The sequence below is a fragment of the Podarcis gaigeae genome (assembly GCF_964106915.1).
Source record: "Podarcis gaigeae genome assembly, chromosome: 18".
NCBI lineage: Eukaryota > Metazoa > Chordata > Lepidosauria > Squamata > Lacertidae > Podarcis > Podarcis gaigeae.
In genome coordinates this window covers 2,167,872-2,189,838 of record NC_139696.1, presented here as the reverse complement: position 1 = coordinate 2,189,838, position 21,967 = coordinate 2,167,872, and the positions used below count along the sequence as shown (strand labels likewise).

Below are 21,967 nucleotides of genomic sequence, written 5' to 3'. Positions count from 1 at the left end.
GGAAGGGGGTGCAGAACAGAGCCCAGGGCGCTTTGATGGTGTGTGGCGGTTTGGTGGCAGAGTGTGTGTGTGTGTGGACCTCCGTCGGGAGATTATCGAAGGCACAGATGTACACGTCGGCTAATGAATTACTCTCAGCGGAGACCTCACCTGGCTTGACCTCCGTTTAGACTGCGCCCCGGCGAGGGAGAGCTGTCCTCTCGTGACCTTGCCACCGGGAACTGCGGCTTTTGTTGCATGACATCGCGGCCTCTTATCTTCCCAAACCGCCCCCCTCCCAACCTTAAGCGAAGGGGGGGGGGGTGCAAGCAGGAAACACGCAAATCCTAAACCGGGTACGTCGGCGACGTCTTGCGCAAATTAATATTCTTATCTCTGTTGGTTGTTTTATTTTACTGCCCCAAAGCCGCAATGCACAGCTTCGTTTGGAAAACTCGCCATTACCGGGAAACCCAGTGGCATCTAATAAAATGCAACAGAAGTTCGTGCAGTTGTTTATGGGATGGTTTCATCGCTGGCATTTTTTTGCACTGGAAATATTGGGCCTGCTTTGAAAGAGGATTTGGGCAAATTCACGGAGGGAAAGGAATCTCAGTTGCTGGGAACCGAAGGAGGGGAGAGGGTGAGGCCACAACTGGAATACCACACCCAGTTCTGGGTTCGAATCCTGATTGTGGGTTCGAGGGGTTATCGGTTGGCCACTGTGAGAAAAGGAGGCTGGGATAGGTGGGCCACAGGACTGTCCCTGAGGACGCGGGTGGCGCTGTGGTCTAAACCACTGAGCCTCTTGGGTTTGCCGATAGGAAGGTCGGCGGTTCGAATCCCCGCCACGGCGGTGAGCTCCCGTTGCTCTGTCCCAGCTCCTGCCAGCCTAGCAGTTCGAAAGCATGCCAGTACCAGTAGATAAATAGGTACCACTGCGGCAGGATGGTAAACGGCGTTTCCGTGTGCTCTGGTTTCCGTCATGCGCCAGAAGCGGTTTAGTCCTGCTGGCCACATGACCCGGAAAGCTGTCTGTGGACAAATGCTCCCTTGGCCTGAAAGCGAGATGAGCGCCCCAACCCCCTAATTGCCTTTGACTGGACTTAACTGTCCAGGGGTCCTTTATCTTTTTTTACCTTACCCTGGATCAATGGACTTTTCTCAACCTGTGGGTCCCCAGATGTTGTTGAACTACAACTCCCATCACCCCTAGCTAGCAAGGCCAGAGCTCAGGGATGATGGGAGTTGTAGTCCAACAACATCTGGGGACCCACAGGTTGAGAACTGCTGCTTTAAAGGTTTTGTCTACCAAGGGTGCTCCTCACGTCCTACGTCCTCACGGCCCTCCCATAAGCTCACAAGGTACTGTAGTTAAGCGTGCCTAAAACGGCATATATTAAAGGAAACTTTGTACCCAAAGGCGGGATGTTGGTGGGGGAAATCGCTTTGCAAAAAATGCAGCTGTCGGGCAAAATTGCACAATCAGCAAACAGGTGTCGATAAACCTGCACTGAGGCGCTGATGTATTTGCACGGGGACCTGATTAAAAAATAACAACGACGAATAGATTTGCAAACTGAAACGTCGTAGGTGGAATTTAAGATGAGGGGGGACGAAACGAGCCACTGAAATGGACAGGTTTTGCCCCTCCGTGACTGCCAGGGGGCTGGGAGACCAGGAAACTGCGTCGGGCAAGGCGAAGACATCGCGAAAGGGTTGAAGGATAGACATTCCCAATTAGCGGGGCAGCTGCACGGTTTCGTATTACCTGCCCTGGGAAAAAACAGCCTGGCAGCCCCTTTAGATGAGGAAAAGCCGTTTCCATGGCGGGGGGCCAGACTTAACCCTTTCCCATTTGCTCCATTTCTTCCAAATGCCTCCCTTCCCTCCCTCAGTCTGTTTGGTTATCCTGATTGGGAATTAATTCAGCATTGAGAAACCCGAGGCCTCGGCAGGGTGTGTGTGTGTGAATGTGGCCCTCCGCTCCTTTCTGACCGGCCCTCGGGCTTTCCTACAGCCGCCACACTCCTTACCAGCTCTGCTTTCTGGCTGTGAGGCCTCCTCTGATCAGAGAATCATGGAATTCTAAAGCTAGATGGGTCCCTGTGAGGTCATCCAGTCCAGCCCTGCACAACACAGGACCATGCTGCTCTCGAACCTGCAACCTTGGCGTTCATCAGCACCACGCTCCAGCCAACAGAGTTACCCGGGTCCATGAACTCTCGCCGGCTAGGTGTGGGGATAGAAAAAAATCATGTGTATTTGTGTAGAAACTAGCTTACTGCGCATGGGCAAAATTTGCATTTGTTTCCGCGCCTACTTAAGCCTTCTGGACCCCCCCACCAAGACCATGTGGCCCCTGGAAGGTTTTGCAGGACGGACTTTGGCCCCTGGGCTGATTAAACTTCCCCAGCTTGGTTAGAGAGAGAGCAGGAAAAGGGAAATTATTTGGGTGTGTGAGAAAGAGAGATGGAATCTGTAGTTACAGCGGTACCTTGGTTCTCAAACGGCTTGGCTCACAAAGCAAATTGGCTCCCGAACACCGCAGACCCAGAAGTGAGTGTTCTGGTTTGCGAACGCTTTTTGGAAGCAGAATGTCCGACGTGGCTTCCGGTTGAGCGCAGCTTGTCTTGATTTCCGAACGGTTTCGGGAGTCGAGCGGGCTCCCGGAACAGATTAAGTTCGAGAACCAAGGTACCGCTGTAAAAGCTAAAGGTAAAGGGACCTCTGACCCTTAGGTCCAGTCGTGGCCGACTCTGGGGTTGCGGCGCTCATCTCGCTTTACTAGCCGAGGGAACCGGCGTACAGCAGGACTAAGCCGCTTCTGTTGAACCAGAGCAGCGCACGGAAACGCCGTTTACCTCCCCACCGGAGTGGTACCTATTTATCTACTTGCACTTTGACGTGCTTTCGAACTGCAAGGTTGGCAGGAGCAGGGACTGAGCAACGGGAGCTCACCCTGTTGCAGGGATTCGAACCGCCAACCTTCTGATCGGCAAGTCCTAGGCCCTGTTTAGACCACAGCGCCACCTGCGTCCCAGGTACCGCTGTATTGATGTGCAATTCTGCAAATCCTGGGAGGTCTGGCAATTTGGGCTGCATCCCCTCTCGCCGATGCCTCGGAGCGGATCGCTGCGTTTCCACCAGCCCTGCCAAAACCTCCTCCGCCGCGGCAGGTCGGGAGAACCGCAGGCCGTGGCGTACGAGTGGAAACTGGGGCTCCGTCGGCTGCCCAAATCTGCCGCCTGAAGCCGCAGGCTCTGGGTGGGGCATAGAGGATGGGGGGGGGGGAGAGAGAGGGAGAGAAACAACATTTCCAGTCAAGCCGCACAGAGCCAAATTTTCTTGGCACGGCAGCAGGGCGGGGCGTTTGGCTGCTTGGTTTCTGACCAAAATGCTCAATTATTCGTAAGGGGAAGCAGATTTCAAATTGTAGCTGGAAGCTCTTCTGAAGCGGGTGCTTGTTCCGTCCCGTCCTGTCTCGTCCGTATCCTGCCTCCTCCTCCTCCCCACGAGCTCAAGGTCCCTCCCGTTCTCCGTTTTCTTTCCACAACGGCCCTACCGGGTAGGCCCCGCAGAAAGCAGGCAGTTGCTCTTAACTCGCTGGCTGCAGCTGATGAACAGGAACACTGGCCTCCATTTTTATAGGGTTGCTGTGACCTGTCTAACTTGCAGAGCCGGTCTCTTGCAAATAGTGTTCCCCCAGCTGAAAAGACAAGGATAAAAATTCCTTAGCTATAAGCTATGAGTGTGGGACGCGGGTGGCGCTGTGGGTTAAACCACAGAGCCTAGGACTTGCCGATCGGAAGGTCGGCGGTTCAAATCCCCCCAGACCGGGTGAGCTCCCGTTGCTCGGTCCCTGCTCCTGTCAACCTAGCAGTTCGAAAGCACGTCAAGTGCAAGTATTGCTCTGGCGGGAAGGTAAATGGCGTTTCCGTGCGCTGCTCTGGTTCGCCAGAAGTGGCTTAGTCCTGCTGGCCACATGACCCGGAAGCTGTACGCCGGCTCCCGCGGCCAGTAAAGCAAGATGAGCGCCGCAACCCCAGATTTGGCCACGACTGAACCTAATGGTCAGGGGTCCCTTTACCTTTGCCTTTACAGTGGTACCTGGGATGCGGGTGGCGCTGTGGGTTAAACCACAGAGCCTAGGACTTGCCGATCAGAAGGTCGACGGTTCGAATTGCCACAATGACGGGGTGAGCTCCCGTTGCTCGGTCCCTGCTCCTGCCCACCTAGCAGTTCGAAAGCACGTCAAAGTGCAAATAGATAAATAGGTACCACTCTGGCGGGAAGGTAATCGGCGTTTCCGTGCGCTGCTCTGGTTCGCCAGAAGCGGCTTAGTCCTGCTGGCCACATGACGCGGAAGCTGTACGCCAGTTCCCTCGGCAGCCCCAGAGTCGGCCACGACTGGACCTAATGGTCAGGGGTCCCTTTACCTTTACTTAGCTATAAGCTATGAGCGCGGGAGGGGTATTCTGGATCCTGTCCCCCTCCCCACCATTGTCTGTTGCTCCACTCACCCCTCTTTCAACACAGCAAGGGCAGATCCGTAATGAAACACACAGATTTGCTGCTGCTGCTGCTGCTGCTGCTGCTGCTGCTGCTAAGAGTTTGGTTCAGATTCTGTGTCCAGACTAAACCAGGGGCTCACTGTTGTACTCTCAGCTCCCATAAGTTCCAACAGCCCAGATCATGGCCAGGGAGGTTGGGAGTTTGAGTCTAGCTACATCTGGAGGAAGGGACGCAGGTGGCGCTGTGGGTTAAAGCCTCAGCGCCTAGGACTTGCCAATCGAAAGGTCGGCGGTTCGAATCCCTGCGGCGGGGTGCGCTCCCGCTGCTCGGTCCCAGCGCCTGCCAACCTAGCAGTTCGAAAGCACCTCCGGGTGCAAGTAGATAAATAGGTACCGCTTACCAGCGGGAAGGTAAACGGCGTTTCCGTGTGCGGCTCTGGCTCGCCAGATGCAGCGATGTCACGCTGGCCACGTGACCCGGAAGTGTCTCCGGACAGCGCTGGCCCCTGGCCTCTTGAGTGAGATGGGCGCACAACCCCAGGGTCTGTCAAGACTGGCCCGTACGGGCAGGGGTACCTTTACCTTTACCTTTTACATCTGGAGGACCATAGGTTTGCTATCACAGGTACCATTTCCATGATGCAAGTGTGAGAGACGGGGATGCCTCTATACCTTGGATCAAATCTATGCTTCCAGGCGCCATAAGAAAACTGCAGAGATAGCGCAGGATAGTGCACACCCCAGAAATGATCTCTTTCAGCTTCTGCCTTCTCGAAGAAGGTACAGGGATATAAAGACCAGGACTAGCCACCTGAGAAACAGTTTCTATCCAAATGCAATTTGGGTTTTAAACTCAGTGTCAGGGATGCGGGTGGCGCTGTGGGTCAAACCACAGAACCTAGGACTTGCTGATCGGAAGGTCAGTGGTTCGAATCCCCGCAATGACGGGGTGAGCTCTCATTGTTCCGTCCCAGCTCCTGCCAACCTAGCAGTTCGAAAACACATCAAAAGTGCAAGTAGATAAATAGGTGCCACTCCAGTGGGAAGGTAAACGGCGTTTCCGTGCGCTGCTCTGGTTCACCAAAAGCGGCTCAGTCCTGCTGACCACATGACCCGGAAGCTGTACGCCGGCTCCCTTGGCCAGTAAAGCGAAATGAGCGCCGCAACCCCAGAGTCGGCCACAACTGGACCTAATGGTCAGGGGTCCCTTTACCTTTAAGGTAGTCTCTATGGGAGTATATTGTATTTAATTATGGGGTATCAGAGTTTTTAGGGGGCTAACCATTCTGGGATCACTGGGATAGTTGGTTTCTGATTGTCTGATTTTTTCAATTTCATTGTTCTGTATGGGACAATGACGATAAAGATTATCGTATCGTATACAGAAGAGGCAATCCTTCCTGAGAGAGGCGAATACCTCTTCTTAGAGTGGGCGTGTATCTACCCAGATGTGCTCGGAGGAATGTCTCTATGCAGAAGAGGCAATCCTTTCCGAGAGAAGAGAATGCTTCTTCTCAGCTCAGGCATGAATCCACCAGGATGTCCTTGTAGGAATGCCTCTATGCAGAAGAGGCAATCCTTTCCAAGAGAAGGGAATGTCTCTTCTCAGATCAGGCATGAATCCACCAGGAGGTCCTTGAATGAATTCCTCTATGCAGAAGAGGCAATCCTTTCCGAGAGAAGGGAATGCCTCTTCTCAGCTCAGGCATGAATCCACCGGGATGTCCTTGAAGGAATGTCTCTATGCAGAAGAGGCAATCCTTTCTGAGAGAAGAGAATGCTTCTTCTCAGCTCAGGCATGAATCCACCAGGATGTCCTTGTAGGAATGCCTCTATGCAGAAGAGGCAATCCTTTCCGAGAGAAGAGAATGCTTCTTCTCAGCTCAGGCATGAATCCACCGGGATGTCCTTGAAGGAATGTCTCTATGCAGAAGAGGCAATCCTTTCCGAGAGAAGGGAATGCCTCTTCTCAGCTCAGGCATGAATCCACCGGGATGTCCTTGAAGGAATGTCTCTACGCAGAAGAGGCAATCCTTTCCAAGAGAAGAGAATACCTCTTCTCAGCTCAGGCATGAATCCACTGGGATGTCCTTGAAGGAATGTCTCTATGCAGAAGAGGCAATCCTTTCCGAGAGAAGGGAATGTCTCTTCTCAGATCAGGCATGAATCCATGTGTTTGGAGGAATGCCTCTATTCAGAAGAGGCATTCTGTGCTGGTCCCGGGGGGAGGTTACCGTAGGGCGAGGTCCAGGACCTGAGTCGAGGGTCGGCAGACAGTCCTCCACGGGCGAAGCAGGGTCCAAAGCGAGGAGCTGGACAAGGATAGGAACTCTGGGCGAACAGGACTGGGTGCTGGCAGAAACAGCTCTTCAACGATGTTGCTCCCGCAACCTGGGACCGGCCTGACTGGCCTTTATCTCCTCTGAGGCCAGGGGCGGTCCCGGTCCCCAGGAGACCCGCCTCTCCTGGCTTTAAGGTGAGCACTCCTCCTGAGAGAACCCAGTTCTCTCCGCCTCTCTGCCCTGAGCCTCTGCAGCTCAGGAGTGGCCGGAGGGCTACTGGACCCAGGGAGAGACTCACCTTCCCCTGACAGGGCTGGTAGAGGTGCACCTGTAGGTACTGTGTCCTCAAACCTCTCCGGGGCCAGAGTGGATTCACCTGGTGCCTGCTCCTGAGGATCCGGCACAGGTGCAGGCGCTTCAGAATCAAGGCCCTGCCCCAGCTCAGCCGGCCCTGGAGGCGGGGACTCCTGTGCAGGCTGGGATTCCTCCGGTTCAGCCTCTGAATCAGATTCCCAGCCCATCACACTCAGCTTCCCCTGATGGGGCTGAGAGTGGAGCACCTGCAGGCAATGGGTCCTCCGTCCCCTCAGGAGCCAGAGTGCCTGCACCTGAGGATCCAGCACAGGTGAGGACCCTTCAGGCTCAAGCCCCTGCCCCAGCTCAGCTGGTTCTGGAGGCAGGGACTCCTGTGCAGGCTGGGATTCCTCTGGTTCAGCCTCTGAATCGGATTCCCAGGCCATCCCACCTTCCCTCTTGAGAGAATGGATGTGGGACTCCCTCTTGACTGCCTCTCTTTCTCTCTCTCTCTTTTTCCCAGGATGAGTTCCACCCGTTTATTGAGGCACTGCTCCCCCACGTCCGGGCCTTCGCCTACACCTGGTTCAACCTCCAGGCCCGCAAGCGCAAGTACTTCAAGAAGCACGAGAAGCGCATGACGAAGGACGAGGAGCGAGCGGTGAAGGACGAGCTCCTCAACGAAAAGCCTGAGGTGAAGCAGAAGTGGGCGTCCCGCTTGCTGGCCAAGCTGCGGAAGGACATCCGCCCGGAGTACCGGGAGGACTTTGTCCTTTCCATCACAGGGAAAAAGCCCTCCTGCTGCGTCCTCTCCAACCCCGACCAGAAGGGCAAGATGCGGAGGATCGACTGCCTCCGACAGGCCGACAAAGTCTGGCGGCTGGACCTGGTGATGGTCATCCTCTTCAAGGGCATCCCCCTGGAGAGCACCGACGGGGAGCGGCTGGTCAAGGCCGCCCAGTGCACCCACCCCATCCTCTGCGTCCAGCCCCACCACATCAGCGTCTCCGTCAAGGAACTGGACCTCTACCTGGCGTATTTCATCCGAGAGAGAGGTAGGTGGCCCGAGACGGCGGGAAAGACTCGCTTCACGGCTCGGCGTCCGTGGGACTTCTTGGCCACATTTCGGCGCAAATGGAATTAAGGGAGGGCGTTTCGTGGCGCCGGATTAAGGAAGGGGCATTTTGTGGTTGTGAAAGAAAGGAGGGCATTTCACAGTTGTGAATTAAGGGAGGGAGTTTTGTGGTTGTGAATTAAGGAAGGGCATTTCGTGGTTGTGAGTTAAGGGAGGGCGTTTCGTGGTTGTGAATTAAGGGATGGCGTTTCATGGTTGTGAGTTAAGGGAGGGCATTTCGTGGTTGTGAATTAAGGGAGGCCGTTTCGTGGTTGTGAATTAAGGGAGGGCATTTCGTGGTTGTGAATTAAGGGAGGGCGTTTCGTGGTTGTGAGTTAAGGGAGGGCGTTTCGTGGTTGTGAGTTAAGGGAGGGCGTTTCGTGGTTGTGAATTAAGGGAGGGCGTTTCGTGGTTGTGAATTAAGAGAGGGCGTTTCGTGGTTGTGAATTAAGGGAGGGCGTTTCGTGGTTGTGAATTAAGGGAGGGCGTTTCGTGGTTGTGAATTAAGCGAGGGCGTTTCGTGGTTGTGAATTAAGGGAGGGCCTTTCGTGGTTGTGAGTTAAGAGAGGGCGTTTCGTGGTTGTGAGTTAAGGGAGGGGCATTTCATAGTTGTGAAAAGGCATTCCGTAGTCGTGAATCTAAGGAGGGCATTTCTTGGTCACAAATCAAAGGATATCCTCTTGCAGTCATGAATTTTGTAGTCATTTTACAGTCATGAATCACAGGACAGCCTTCCTTGGTTGCGAATTAGAGGATAGGTTTTAGTCATAAACTAAGGAACAGCATTCCTTGGTCACAAACGGAGGGGCAAATGGATCTGTCTATTTTGGTTTTTCTTGGATCTTGACCCCTTCCCCTTCTCAGCATTGAGTTTGTCCCATTTCTGCTTGCAATACCACTTTTAAAATTCTGCGTGGGATTTTGCACAGATACTTGAAGGCGTTTCTCCTGGTACAGCGAAGGTCATAACTTTCAGACATTTTACTTGCGCCAGTTCAGCTATATGACCGTAAAACTGCCTGGTGGGTGGGATCCTGGCTGCAGAGCACATTTTGAGGGATAACACTAACTTGGGTGACCGCCTTCATTTGGGAAAAGTACAATCTGGGGTCGGGTTGTGTTTTAAACGTGGGCCGAATAATAGTGTACCCTGAGGCTGGCGTATGTCAAAAAGTAAAATTCCTGACAGTCCCCAAATTAACTGAGCTTTTCAACCACCAAAATTGTCGAGCTTTTGGGGGAAACCTCCCCCCCCAAAAAATAGTGGTTTTAAGCTTACATCCGGGTTTCCCCTGACATTTTGCAGAATTCCCCCCTGACACTATTTTTACACCCAAAAACCTTGACATGTCGGGAATTTTCCTGACGGATGGCAAGCCTAAAGGTAAAGATAAAGGGACCCCTGACCGTTAGGTCCAGTCATGGCCAACTCTGGGGTTGCGGCACTCATCTCGCATTATTGGCCGAAGGAGCCGGCATACAGCTTCCGGGTCATGTGGCCAGCAGGACTAAGCCGCTTCTGGCGAACCAGAGCAGCGCACGGAAACGCCGTTTACCTTCCCACCAGAGTGGTACCTATTTATCTACTTGCACTTTGACATGCTTTCGAATGGCTAGGTTGGCAGGAGCAGGGACCGAGCGACGGGAGCTCACCCCGTCATTGCAGGGATTCGAACCGCCGACCTTCTGATCGGCAAGCCTTAGGCTCTGTGGTTTAATCCACAGCGCCACCCGCGTCCCTATGGCAAGCCTAGTGCAGCCCTAATCTAGCCATGCTAATAAATTGCCCCTCCTTATATAAAAGCAGTATATCTGTCAATAGAACAGGGGGACTGGACAAGAAAGGCTTTTCTGAAAAGTAAGAGCTGTTTGACCGTGGGATGGAAGGCCGTTGCGGACTCTCCTTACTTCGAGGTTTTTAAGAGAGTTAAGATGGTCCCTTATCAGGGATGCTTCGGCTGAGATTCCTGCATCACAAAGGGGGTTGGGCTGGATAGCCTCTAGGGGTCCCTTTCAACTCTGCAATTCTGTGATTCTCAGGAAAACTGAGCCGAGAAATGACCCGTTTTGCAGTTCCCTTATCTGGAAAGCAAATCATGTCTCTTGACTCCTCTCGCTCTTTCTCCTGCCTGCGGTGAATATTAAGCCCTGATAACTTTTAACCAAAAAAACTTAACTTTTAACCAAAAAGCTACAACAACGGGGGATAAAGTGAAGGGCGATCGCTGCAAAGCATGCAAAAAATGTGTGGTTTCCCCCCTCCTCTTGCTGTTTCCTGACCCTGACCTCAGCCTGTCTGGGTCCGCAGCCTTGAAATCACCTGATCTAATTGCTACCAAACTCCAGGCAGTAAAATCACAGCTGATAAGGCCTCCTGTCACTTTCCCTCTCTGGAGAAAGCAGCCCTCCCTCCTTTTCCCTTTTAAGGTAGATTCTTCCCCGTTTAAGGCAGAACAGGGATTCGTTCTCGGTCTGCGGCTGCAAAAAGCATGTGTCGGACCCTTACAGCTTCAAATTTCTTTGGTTCTGTGTGAGTCTCCGACGGGCAACCCTGGTTGTTGAGTTAATTCAGAAAGGGGGGCACATTTCTGCTGGGGCCCGCACGCCGGGGGCCGGTGGGTCGAGTCGCAAAAATTAGTGGAGCCAGAAATGCAAGATTTCTAGTGGGTTAAACCACACAGCCTAGGACTTGCTGGTCAGAAGGTCGGCGGTTCGAATCTCCATGATTCTTTTGCTAATAATCCATGCCTTTGAGCCAATTCGCCCAAATAGTAAATTGCTTTACGTGCGTGAAAATCTTTTGCCCCTCTTTCCTTTTTAAAAAGATCTTCACAAACCCTTCCTGCCGTTTACAGCTATGATTCAGGCCGATCTGTGCTATGCATTGCGAACCATGCTTTCCTCCCCTCCAGAATTCTGGGAGACGTAGTTTGCTAAGGGCTATGGGAACTGTAGCGTGGTTGTGGGGGGCGAACCACAGATCCCAGGATTCTTTGCAGGTGATGGCGACGCATTTGCTTTAAACGCGCAACCTTCGTTTTTATCCGAAACCTATTCACCTTAATGAATTCAGCAAGGCCCAGGGGATGGCAACTTTTCAAAGCCTGATAGTCACTCACACACCTCCAGCTGCCCACTAGGCAATCCCACTGCCTTGGGAGCGACTGCCGCACTCCAAGAATTTGACCTGGGTCTCTTGCTGTCTCCCTGGTCCTCCAGCTCAGCCGGCAGAGACTCTTGATCTCTGGAGGTTGTGGGTTCGAATCCTGCCTTGGCCCAAAGATTCCTGCATTGCTGATTCTAGCATTCTAATATGGAGTGGGAACTGTGGCTATGTCCCCCTGCCTTTTGCCAGTACTGCATTTCGCGGGTCCGACTTTGCAGGCTGTGTTTGTGGGGGTTTTTTTGGGGGGGTGTCAGTTTGCGGGCGACGCATAGTTTTAAGATTCAGCTCCCGTTGTCTCTGACATTATCAGTCTGGAGCAGTTGCAGCCGGTCTCTCTTGCCAGCCCTCCTTACGATATACGATAATGCTCTCAGTCTCTCCTTTCTCCTGCGTCAGCAAAATAAAATTTTTTAAAAAATAGATTCTCAGCCGATTGCTCTGCAACGGCCAACTCCAGCTGGTTAGAAAGATCTTTTGCATCTCAATTCTTTCCTGGGCTGGATTTTATTTTATTTTAAAGGGGGGGGACAGAGGGTGTTTCTATCTCTCCCCCAAACACTTTCCACACAAGGGCAGTTTGGTCAGCCCCCTTTGCTATTTTCCTTGTTTATATTTTAGGGAGATATTTTCAGGCTGATCACACTCATAGTGATAACGATAAATGCAGCAAGGTGGCACGCAATAAAATAAAATACGTTAGTAAGTACCGATCGGGGGGAAAGGAAAAAAAAACACCACTTTTTTTTTAAAGGGGGTGTTTAAAAGAATGTGGGACTGAACTTCCAGTGGCAGGCAGTTCCGCAGGGCAAAGCCTCATCCTGAGGCAGACTTTCACTAACAAAATGAATAGGGGCAGATGTCAGGTTCTGCACTTAGGAAGGAAGTACCAGATGCACAAATATAGAATGGGCGACACCTGCCTTGCTAGCAACAACCCAATACCCCCCCCAAAAAACCACATATTTTAAGAGGGCGTAGGATGTAAATCAGATCACCCAAAGGCCTGGTTAAAAGGAAACGTTTGTGCCTGGCGCCTAAAGGTGTGTAATGAAGGCGCCAGGCGAACTTCCCTGGGGAGAGCATTCCATAGACGGGGGGGCCACTGCAGAAAAAGCCCCGCTCTCATGTTGCCACCCTCCGGACCTCTTGAGGAGGGGGCACACGAAGGAGGGCCTCAGAAGATGATCTCAGGGTCTGGGGAGGTTCATATGGAAAGAGGTGGTCCTTGAAGTATCGTGGTCCTGAGCCGCTTAAGGCTTTATAGGTTGAAACCAGCACTTTGAATTGGGCCCAGAAACTAATCGGTAGCCAGTTCAGTTGAACTGGGATCGGTGCAGTGTGCTCAAACCGTCTGGTGAGCGACCTGTCTGCTGAATTCTGCACCGGCTGAAGTCTCTGAACCGTCTCCAGAGGCAGCCCTACGTAGAACGCATTGCAGTAATCTAACCTTGAGGTTAACAGAGCATAGACAACAGTAGTTAGGCCATCCATGTCCAGATAGGGGCGTAGTTGGGCCACCGGCCGAAGCCGATGGAATGTTATTGCTTCTGAATACCAATGGTTGTTAGGGACGCGGGTGGCGCTGTGGGTTAAACCACAGAGCCTAGGACTTGCCGATCAGAAGGTCGGCGGTTCGAATCCCCGCAATGACGGGGTGAGCTCCCGTTGCTCGGTCCCTGCTCCTGCCAACCTAGAAGTTCAAAATCACGTCAAAGTGCAAGTAGATAAATAGGTACCGCTCCAGCGGGAAGGTAAACGGTGTTTCCGTGCGCTGCTCTGGTTCGCCAGAAGCGGCTTAGTCCTGCTGGCCACATGACCCGGAAGCTGTACGCCGCTCCCTCGGCCAGTAAAGTGAGATGAGCGCCGCAACCCCAGAGTCGGCCCGCGACTGGACCTAATGGTCAGGGGTCCCTTACCAATGGTTGTTAGCCACAGGAGGGGTGAAAATGCTATGGTGCTCAGATCCATGTGGGTTTCCAACAGCCACCTGGTTGGCCGCCGCGAGAGGAGGACACGGGATGGGGCGTGCCGTCGTCCCGATCCACCGGGGTCCTCCTTGCTGGTTCAATACCGTCACCGTTCTTAATCTGGCCAGAGAACGCAGTAAATTCAATCACACCCGTTTCTTCCTTTCCCCTCCCTTTGCCGTTCAATATTTCCCTCTTTGGATTTTGGATCTGCAACTGCAGTGGGGGGAGGGGAAAGGGCCGGCGCGTGCATGCGTGCGTGTGTATACGTGTGCCCGGAGTTCCTTCCTTCCTTCCACACGCCTTCGCCGCCTCCAGGACGGCGAGGTCGCGGCTGAAAGTCAAAAGCGTTGCAGCGTAATGGTAATCAATCTCCTGCCATCGATCAAATCACATTGCGCCTTTTGCTTAGTGCTCTGGCAAACAAGGAAAGGTTTTCCGTAGTGGGAGTTGGTTTATATTTTGCACGGGCGTGGAGTGGAGGGCGCTTGTGTATCGGGGGGCGTGTGTTTGGTGGGGGGAGGTTTTTTGGAGAGAGAAAAAAAATGCTATTTATAGAGATGCAGACTTGGCCACAAGGAGCTGGTCAAGAAGATTTTGAGCTCCTTGCAAGCAAGGATCGTCCAGCAAAAATGTGACTCCTGATTCCTGGGAGGTGCTCCAGATCACTGTTGGAAGCTATGAGCCAAGCAAGCCAGCCTCTTGGCTTTAATAATAATAATAATAATAATAATAATGTTATTTATACCCCGCCCATCTGGCTGGGTTTCCCCAGCCACTCTGGGCGGCTTCCAACAAAACACTAAAATACAATAACCTATTAAACATTAAAAGCTTCCCTAAACAGGGCTGCCTTTGGATGTCTTCTAAAAGTTTGGTAGTTATTTTTCTCTTAGACATCTGGTGGGAGGGTGTTCCACAGGGAGGGTGCCACCACCGAGAAGGCCCTCTGCCTGGTTCCCTGTAACTTGGCTTCTCACAGGAATGGAACCGCCAGAAGGCCCTCAGAGCTGGACCTCAGCGTCCGGGCAGAATGATGGAGGTGGAGATGCTCCTTCAGGTACACTGGACCGAGGCCATTTAGGGCTTTAAAGGTCAGCACCAACACTTTGAATTGTGCTCGGAAACATACTGGGAGCCAATGTAGACCGGTGTTATGTGGTCCTGGTGGCCGCTCCCAGTCCCCAGTCTAGCTGCCGCATTCTGAATGAGTTGTAGTTTCCGGGTCACCTTCAAAGGTAGCCCCACATAGAGCGCATTGCAGTAGTCCAAGCGGGAGATAACTAGAGCATGCACCACTCTGGTGAGACAGTCCGTGGGCAGGGAGGGTCTCATCCTGTGTCAAACCATAAACAGAAACCATCTTTCAGTAGCACGGGAAACCTCCATGTCTCTGGATGAAATGTGGTCCTCTAGCCTTCCCTACCTGGCCCCCAGAACTCTCCCAGGCCACACCCCTGGCCCCCAGAACTCTCCCAGGCCACACCCCCTTACTGGTCTTGCTTCTCTGGAGAGGAGTGTGTGTACAAAGTTAAAATTTGCACCCACTCCTCCGCCCCTTTTGACAAACCGCTCCACTAAGAGCCTCTTCCTAATCTGCCTGCTCACCTACCTGCCTCCCTGTTCATTATGCTGCGGTTGGCGCGGCCACCTACTGGCGGTTGCAGAAACTGCAGCGTGACAACAGCCTTAGGTTTATATTTATAGAGGAAGAAAGTGCAGGCGCTTCTTATGCAGAAAGCCCTGCGGATATTTGGTGAAAGGCAGGAAGCAGACCTACGCTCACTTTTCTAGGTGGTGGCTGGTCCGTTAGGGGAAATGGGGCACTGCTGCCCCCAAACTTAACCAGCCTTTTTTGCCCCTCCTTACGACCAGTCCGGAGGGTGCCCTTCGCTGTCAGTTCCATCCACCACCTCCTTAGCCTCAGAACTCAGGAGGGACTGGGATGCAGTCAAACTGAGAATCATTCGGTGCTGCTGGTAGTTGTCTATGGCGCCCCCTGCTGCTGGGCTCCCTGCCTTCTAACCTATGAGCCCCACTGGGCGCCAGCCAACTCGGGGAAGTGGCTGTATTCAGGGCTGAGCCCCTTGCATTGGAACAGAGGGCGCTGCCTTCTGTCTATCCCAGCAATGTCAACACTGGCTGGCAGCTGGCTTTTCGTGGGTTTCAGATGGAGGACCTTTGCGACCCTAACTGGAGACGAAAAAGGGTCGAACCTGAGGTCTTTTGCATGCAAACTGGCTGCTCTCCCACTCAGCTCTTCCTCTGAAGATGAGGCAAGAGCATAGTCCTCATGCTTTTGAACGGACAGCTGCTTTTACAGAGGTAGCTAGGAATCGGTTTGACACCAAGCCAGGGTATTGGTATAGCGAGTCTTCAGGCTCTTCATTAAAAAAAGTGGGTTTCTATTTGTTCCCCCGCTGGATAGAAATGACCCACAGCTCTGGCCAAGATAAATCACAGGGGCTTGAAAAATACTAGGGGTCCTTTCCCCTCTTCTCTTCCTCCAGTTTGCGGAAGGGTTTGCTTCCTAGGCCTAGCGATCGGCGGAAGACGAGAAACTGGAACGCAACGGTGATGAGCAATTTAGGGTCTTACCAGCCCCGTCTGAGACCCTCCCTGCCCACAGACTGTCTCCCCAGAGTGGTGCATGCTCTGGTTATCTCCCGCTTGGACTACTGCCATGCGCTCTACGTGGGGCTGCCTTGGAAGGTGACCCGGAAACTACAACTAATCCAGAATGCGGCAGCCAGACTGGGGACTGGGAGTGGAGACCATATAACACCGGTCCTGAAAGACCTACATTGGCTCCCAGGACGTTTCCGAGCACAATTCAAAGTGTTGGTGCTGACCTTGAAAGCCCTAAACAGCCCAGTATCCCTGAAGAAGCATCTCCAGCCCGAACACCGGGGTCCATCTCCCGAGGGTCTTCTAGCAGTTCCTTCCCTGCAGCAGAGGGCCTTCTCGGTGGTGGCACCCTCCCTGTGGAACCCATCAGATGTTAAGGAAACAAACAACTGTCTGACTTTTAGAAGACATCTGAAGGCTGCCCTGTATAGGGAAGTTTTCAAAGCTTGATGTTTTATTGTGTTTTTAATATTCTGTTGGGAGCCGCCCAGAGTGGCTGGCAAAACCCAGAAGAATAAATTATGATTATTATCGTTCTCCACCTGGGGCAGCGGGGACGGCTTGCTCCTGTGTGTGGCACAGGAAGAGGCTGGCACTGTTGCAGTCCCAGTTTGCAACCATCTGCCAGCTTCCCGCCTTTCCAAGGAGGCCGGGCTGTTAAGTGGAAGCGACGTGTTGCCAGCTTTGGGGTCAGGGGGGACGAGTTGCGGTAATTCTCCCCCAAACTGAGGTTCAGCTCCGAGGGCCTTCTGGCTGTTCCCTCCCTGCGAGAAGTGAATCAAGCAGAGGGCCTTCTTGGTGGTGGCACCCGCCCTGTTGAAATAAGCAACTATCTGACTAATAGAAGACAACTGAAGGCAGCACTGCTTTCTGGGACGGCTTCCGCAAATCAGGGACACTTGGAGGTCTGGAGTATGCATTGTTCCGGTGATGAGGGAGCATCGTTCTGTAGTTCTCCTCGTGTGCCCTAATGTCTTGCGCCGGCCCTGAGCACAGGAACACACACCCCTCCAGCTCCTAGCCAATTTGAACTCAAGAATTCCCATCTGCTGGGAGAGGACTCGACGGATTAGGGCAGGAAGGGCAATGCAGTAGGACCACTGGTATGAAATTTACGGCATGTAATGCCCTAAGAGAGAATATTATGAAAATGATTTATAGGTGGTACATGACCCCAGTCAAGCTTGCAAAAGTTTACCACTTGCCTGATAATAAATGTTGGAAATGTAAAGAAAATGAAGGTACATTCTTTCACCTTTGGTGGACGTGCCCAAGGATTAAGGCTTTCTGGGAAATGATCTATAATGAAATGAAAAAGGTATTTAAATATACCTTCCTGAAGAAACCAGAGGCCTTTCTCCTGGGCATGGTCGGCCACTTGGTGCCAAAGAAGGACAGAACATTCTTTATGTATGCTACAACAGCAGCAAGAATACTCATCGCAAAGTATTGGAAGACACAAGATCTACCCACCTTGGAAGAATGGCAGATGAAGGTGATAGACTATATGGGGCTGGCAGAAATGACTAGCAGAATCCGAGACCAGGGAAGAGAAGAAATTTGGAAGAAATTGGATTGGAAGAAATTTAAGGACTATCTTGAGAAATATTGTAAAATTAATGAATGTTAGAATGATGATGGTTTAGAAAATTAAGGGGTTTTTCAGCTGTAATGATTAAGTAAAAAGAAAAGAAAGGTTGAAAATTAAATGAAAATTAAGGGAGAAGATTTGCTGAATTAATAATTAGAAATTGGAATACAAAAAAAGGAGGTATGAGGAGGTCAGGGAAGTAAGTTATAAGATAATAAGGGAATGAAACTTTACTTGTTTTTAAATAGTTTTTAGTTTTGTATTTTGTTTTTTATCTTTTGTGTTTGTGTTTTGTTTTTATTACTTTTTTTTGTATAACCTTTGAAATTTCAATAAATATCTTTTTTTTAAAAAAAAAGGAAGGGGAATGCAGTAGATTCTCTCCCTTGCGCGATGTACTATGCACTTAAACTCTCTCTCTCTCTCTCTTTCTCGCGCACACATTCATGTTTTGCAAGCTTGTGGTCACGGCCCCCTCCCTCCCCCATGCATTAGTAATAAGCTCAACATTGCAGATTGCGGTTACGGCTGATAGAAAAAAACTAAAAACCTCAAAGAAATTCAAGTCCACCCGGGGCTAAGCGAGAGGTGACCCTTATTCACTCTCTTCCCCCTTTATAATGTCCCCTGAAAGAGAATCGCAGAATTGCAGAGTCAGAAGGGACGAAAGCGTCATCTAGTCCAAGCCCCCAAAAAAAGAGGGTTCCTGGGTGGTGTAGCTTGTTACGGGTGCTGAGAGCTGCGAGGGGGCGAGAAAGGAGAGCGAGGGGGGGTGAGCCGCGAGGTGGGCAAGTTTGCCGACAGCACTCAGTCGCTCGTGGGCGAAATCGCGAAGAAGGAATCTCTCCAACTGCAATTCTGCGTGAAGAAGTGTAAAGTCCGGGCGAGAAATCGTAATTTCATGTCAACTAGCAGACCAGGAGGGACGCTGGTGGTGCTGTGGGTTAAACCACAGAGCGATCGGAAGGTCGGCGGTTCGAATCCCTGCAATGACGGGGTGAGCTCCCGTTGCTCGGTCCCTGCTCCTGCCAACCTAGCAGTTCGAAAGCACGTCAAAGTGCAAGTAGATAAATAGGTACCGCTCCAGCGGGAAGGTAAACGGCGTTTCCGTGCACTGCTGGCCACATGACCCGGAAGCTGTACGCCGGCTCCCTCGGCCAGTAAAGTGAGATGAGCGCCACAACCCCAGAGTCGGTCACGACTGGACCTAATGGTCAGGGGTCCCTTCCCACAGTGAAAAGGGGACAGACAGATATTGGGGGTCCCCTCTAGCTCAGGCCAAAGGTGGGCTGCCCATATAGGCCAGCACTCTGTCCTCACACTGGCCAAAGCGACGAGCAGGAGGATTCGAACGCGAGAGCCCTGTCCCCTCTTGCGGTTTCCCAGCCGTCGGCGGCGAGGCACAGCCGCTGTGGGTAAACCGGTGCTGCCCCCCAGATTGTCCGGGTGCCCCTCCTTATCCCTTTGAATTAAAGATGAGTTTTTGAGAGGGGGAGTCTGGGCTGCACCTGTCTCTCCTGCCGGCCAGATCTCCCCGAGCTTTGGCAACCTCCCTGCCCCTCTAATGGGCTTTCAGTTCCCCACTTGGCAGCCTGCCCCCCTTCCATTCAATGCCACGCTTGGCGGCAGCTGCCAGGACACCCCCTCCCTCCCTCTCCCTCTCCCCCAGCCGCCGCCAAACCAGTCTCCTCCCCAGCCAAAATGCCGATGTTTCCCTGCCAAGAACTCCATTAGGGAAGCTCATTTCGCCTTGGCAAAGACGGGGATGCCAGCTTCTCGGGGCAGCCAGGAGGGCGCGTAAAAATGATTTCTCTTGGGACTCCACTATCTGACACTGACAGCTGCAGGGGTTTCCCCCCCCTCTCCTTTTTTTCTTTTTGGGTGGGGGGCTGGAAAGGGGTGTCTGCATGGCCGAGACCTAAGAAGGGAGCCAGTTTTATTGCAAGGGCTTTTCACAGGCAGGTAAGACCCACGGCAACCCGATATTTGACTTGCTTCGGGGTCAGGGTTTCCCGTGCAGGTGGTCTCAATTCGAATTGTCGCTGGCATTTCCAGGAAGGCAAAGGCGCCCTGGGAGCAGCTGCCAGTCAGTGTCTGCAGTACTGATCTAGGTGGACCCAGGGGTCTCACTCTGCACCCCTCCTCTATCCCAAGATCACAGCCCATTAAATCATCTGGCAATGAATTTTCTTGAAGCGATTAGCCCATTCAGCCACATTGGCATTCTTTTTTTATTTTTATATGTAACTTTTGTTAAATTTTCTGTTTGGCAATTTAAAGCACTCGCTTTACATCATTCAGATATCAGTGGCTTCCGTGGTTCATTTTGCATATCATAAATCCCTGCATATTTTGCAAAAGCTATACCACTCACTTTTCCATTATTGCATCCATCGAAACTTATTTGCACTGTTGAGTTTATCTTCATGCTTCCCCAGTTATCAAATATACACAATTTTCACCCATATATTCAATAAACGTCTTCTTTAAACATATGTTCTTCTTATTCTCTTATTCTATATGTTAAGTCCGCAAGTTGCATATAATCCATCAGCTCAAATTGCCATTCCTCTTTGGTTGGGACCTCGCTTGTTTTCCATTTTTGGGTTAACAAAACACGGGCCGCAGTAGTATCATACATAAATAGCCTTTTCTGACACCTGGGAATTTCCGTCTGAATTATCCCCAACACAAAGGACTCTGGATTTGTTGGGGGAAAGTACTTTTAAACCATTTTTTTCAGTTCATTATGGATCATTTCCCAATACTATTCTTAAATCCTTTCTGACCCATGGACTGAATCACCCCGATTCTTTTTCTCCTTCGTTCTTTTTCATATATATGTATATATTCTCTTTAATTCCCACCATACCTCTTAAAGCAATGTTTCCAAAACTTGGTTCTCCAGCTGTTTCTGCACTACAACTCCCATCATGCCTAGCGAGCGGGACCAGGGATCGTGGGAACTGTAGTCCCAAAAAACCCTAAACCTAAGAATCATAGAATTGCACGGTTGCAATACAGGAATCACAGGTGAAGAGACACTAGAGTGGTTGTACTTTTCCTGGGTAGTAAAGAAATCTACAGATTGCTGCTCCCGAAATTCTGTAACGAGACCGGCTTGCCGCCTTGCAAAGATGGCAGCGGTGCTTCTGCGGACTTAAATATTTTATAGAAGGCTTTTAAACGCACTAAGTGCCGGATGGGCTTTTGGGCCTCGATCCAAATGGCGGGTGCTCTTCTGTGTCTTTGGTAGCAGAGAATCGGTTTCTATTTTCATGGCAGAAATGTTGGAGGGGATGGAATAGGACGTCCCTATTTTCAGGGGAGAAACCTTGGAGGGGATGGAATAGGACGTCCCTATTTTCAGGGGAGAAACGTTGGAGGGGATGGAATAGGACGTCCCTATTTTCAGGGGAGAAACGTTGAAAGGGGTGGAATAGGACGTCCCTATTTTCAGGGGAGAAACGTTGGAGGGGATGGAATAGGACGTCCCTATTTTCAGGGGAGAAACGTTGGAGGGGATGGAATAGGACGTCCCTATTTTCAGGGGAGAAACGTTGGAGGGGATGGAATAGGACGTCTCTATTTTCAGGGGAGAAACGTTGGAGGGAATGGAATAGGACGTCCCTATTTTCAGGGGAGAAACATGGGAGGGGATGGAATAGGACGTCCCTATTTTCAGGGGAGAAATGTTGGAGGGGATGGAATAGGACATCCCTATTTTCAGGGGAGAAACCTTGGAGGGGATGGAATAGGACGTCCCTCTTTTCAGGGGAGAAACGTTGGAGGGGATGGAATAGGACGTCCCTCTTTTCAGGGGAGAAACATTGGAGGGGATGGAATGGGACGTCCCTATTTTCAGGGGAGAAACGTTGGAGGGGATGGAATAGGACGTCCCTATTTTCAGGGAAGAAACATTGGAGGGGATGGAATAGGACGTCCCTATTTTCAGGGGAGAAACGTTGGAGGGGATGGAATAGGACGTCCCTATTTTCAGGGGAGAAACACTGGAGGGGATGGAATAGGACGTCCCTATTTTCAGGGGAGAAACATTGGAGGGGATGGAATAGGACGTCCCTATTTTCAGGGGAGAAACGTTGGAGGGGATGGAATAGGACGTCCCTATTTTCAGGGGAGAAACACTGGAGGGGATGGAATAGGACGTCCCTATTTTCAGGGGAGAAACATTGGAGGGGATGGAATAGGACGTCCCTATTTTCAGGGGAGAAACGTTGGAGGGGATGCACCCCAGTTTCCTGTTCTCACTGCGGCCAACCAGTTGCCCATAGGCAGGGTTCGAGAAACAGAGCCACTCTCCTCTTCTGCATTTTCCAGAAACTGGTCTTCAGAGATGTTTAAATCCTCTGACCATGTAGTACGTAGCCCTTGTGGCTCCACAATCCTTTCCACCTCCAGGAATTTTCCCCCG

At 51.7% G+C, this 21,967-nt stretch overlaps 1 protein-coding gene across 4 annotated transcripts in view; it reads left to right on the top strand.

Annotated features, from left to right (window-relative positions):
* The window catches only part of NFIC (nuclear factor I C), a 108,200-nt gene that overhangs the window by 30,643 nt on the left and 55,590 nt on the right, over positions 1-21,967 (top strand). For all 4 annotated transcript variants that reach the window (XM_083720513.1, XM_083720515.1, XM_083720514.1 and 1 more), the window contains exon 2: positions 7,593-8,124. In XM_083720513.1, coding sequence (XP_083576639.1) covers positions 7,593-8,124 — 532 coding nt within the window. The remainder of the gene's footprint in view (positions 1-7,592; positions 8,125-21,967) is intronic.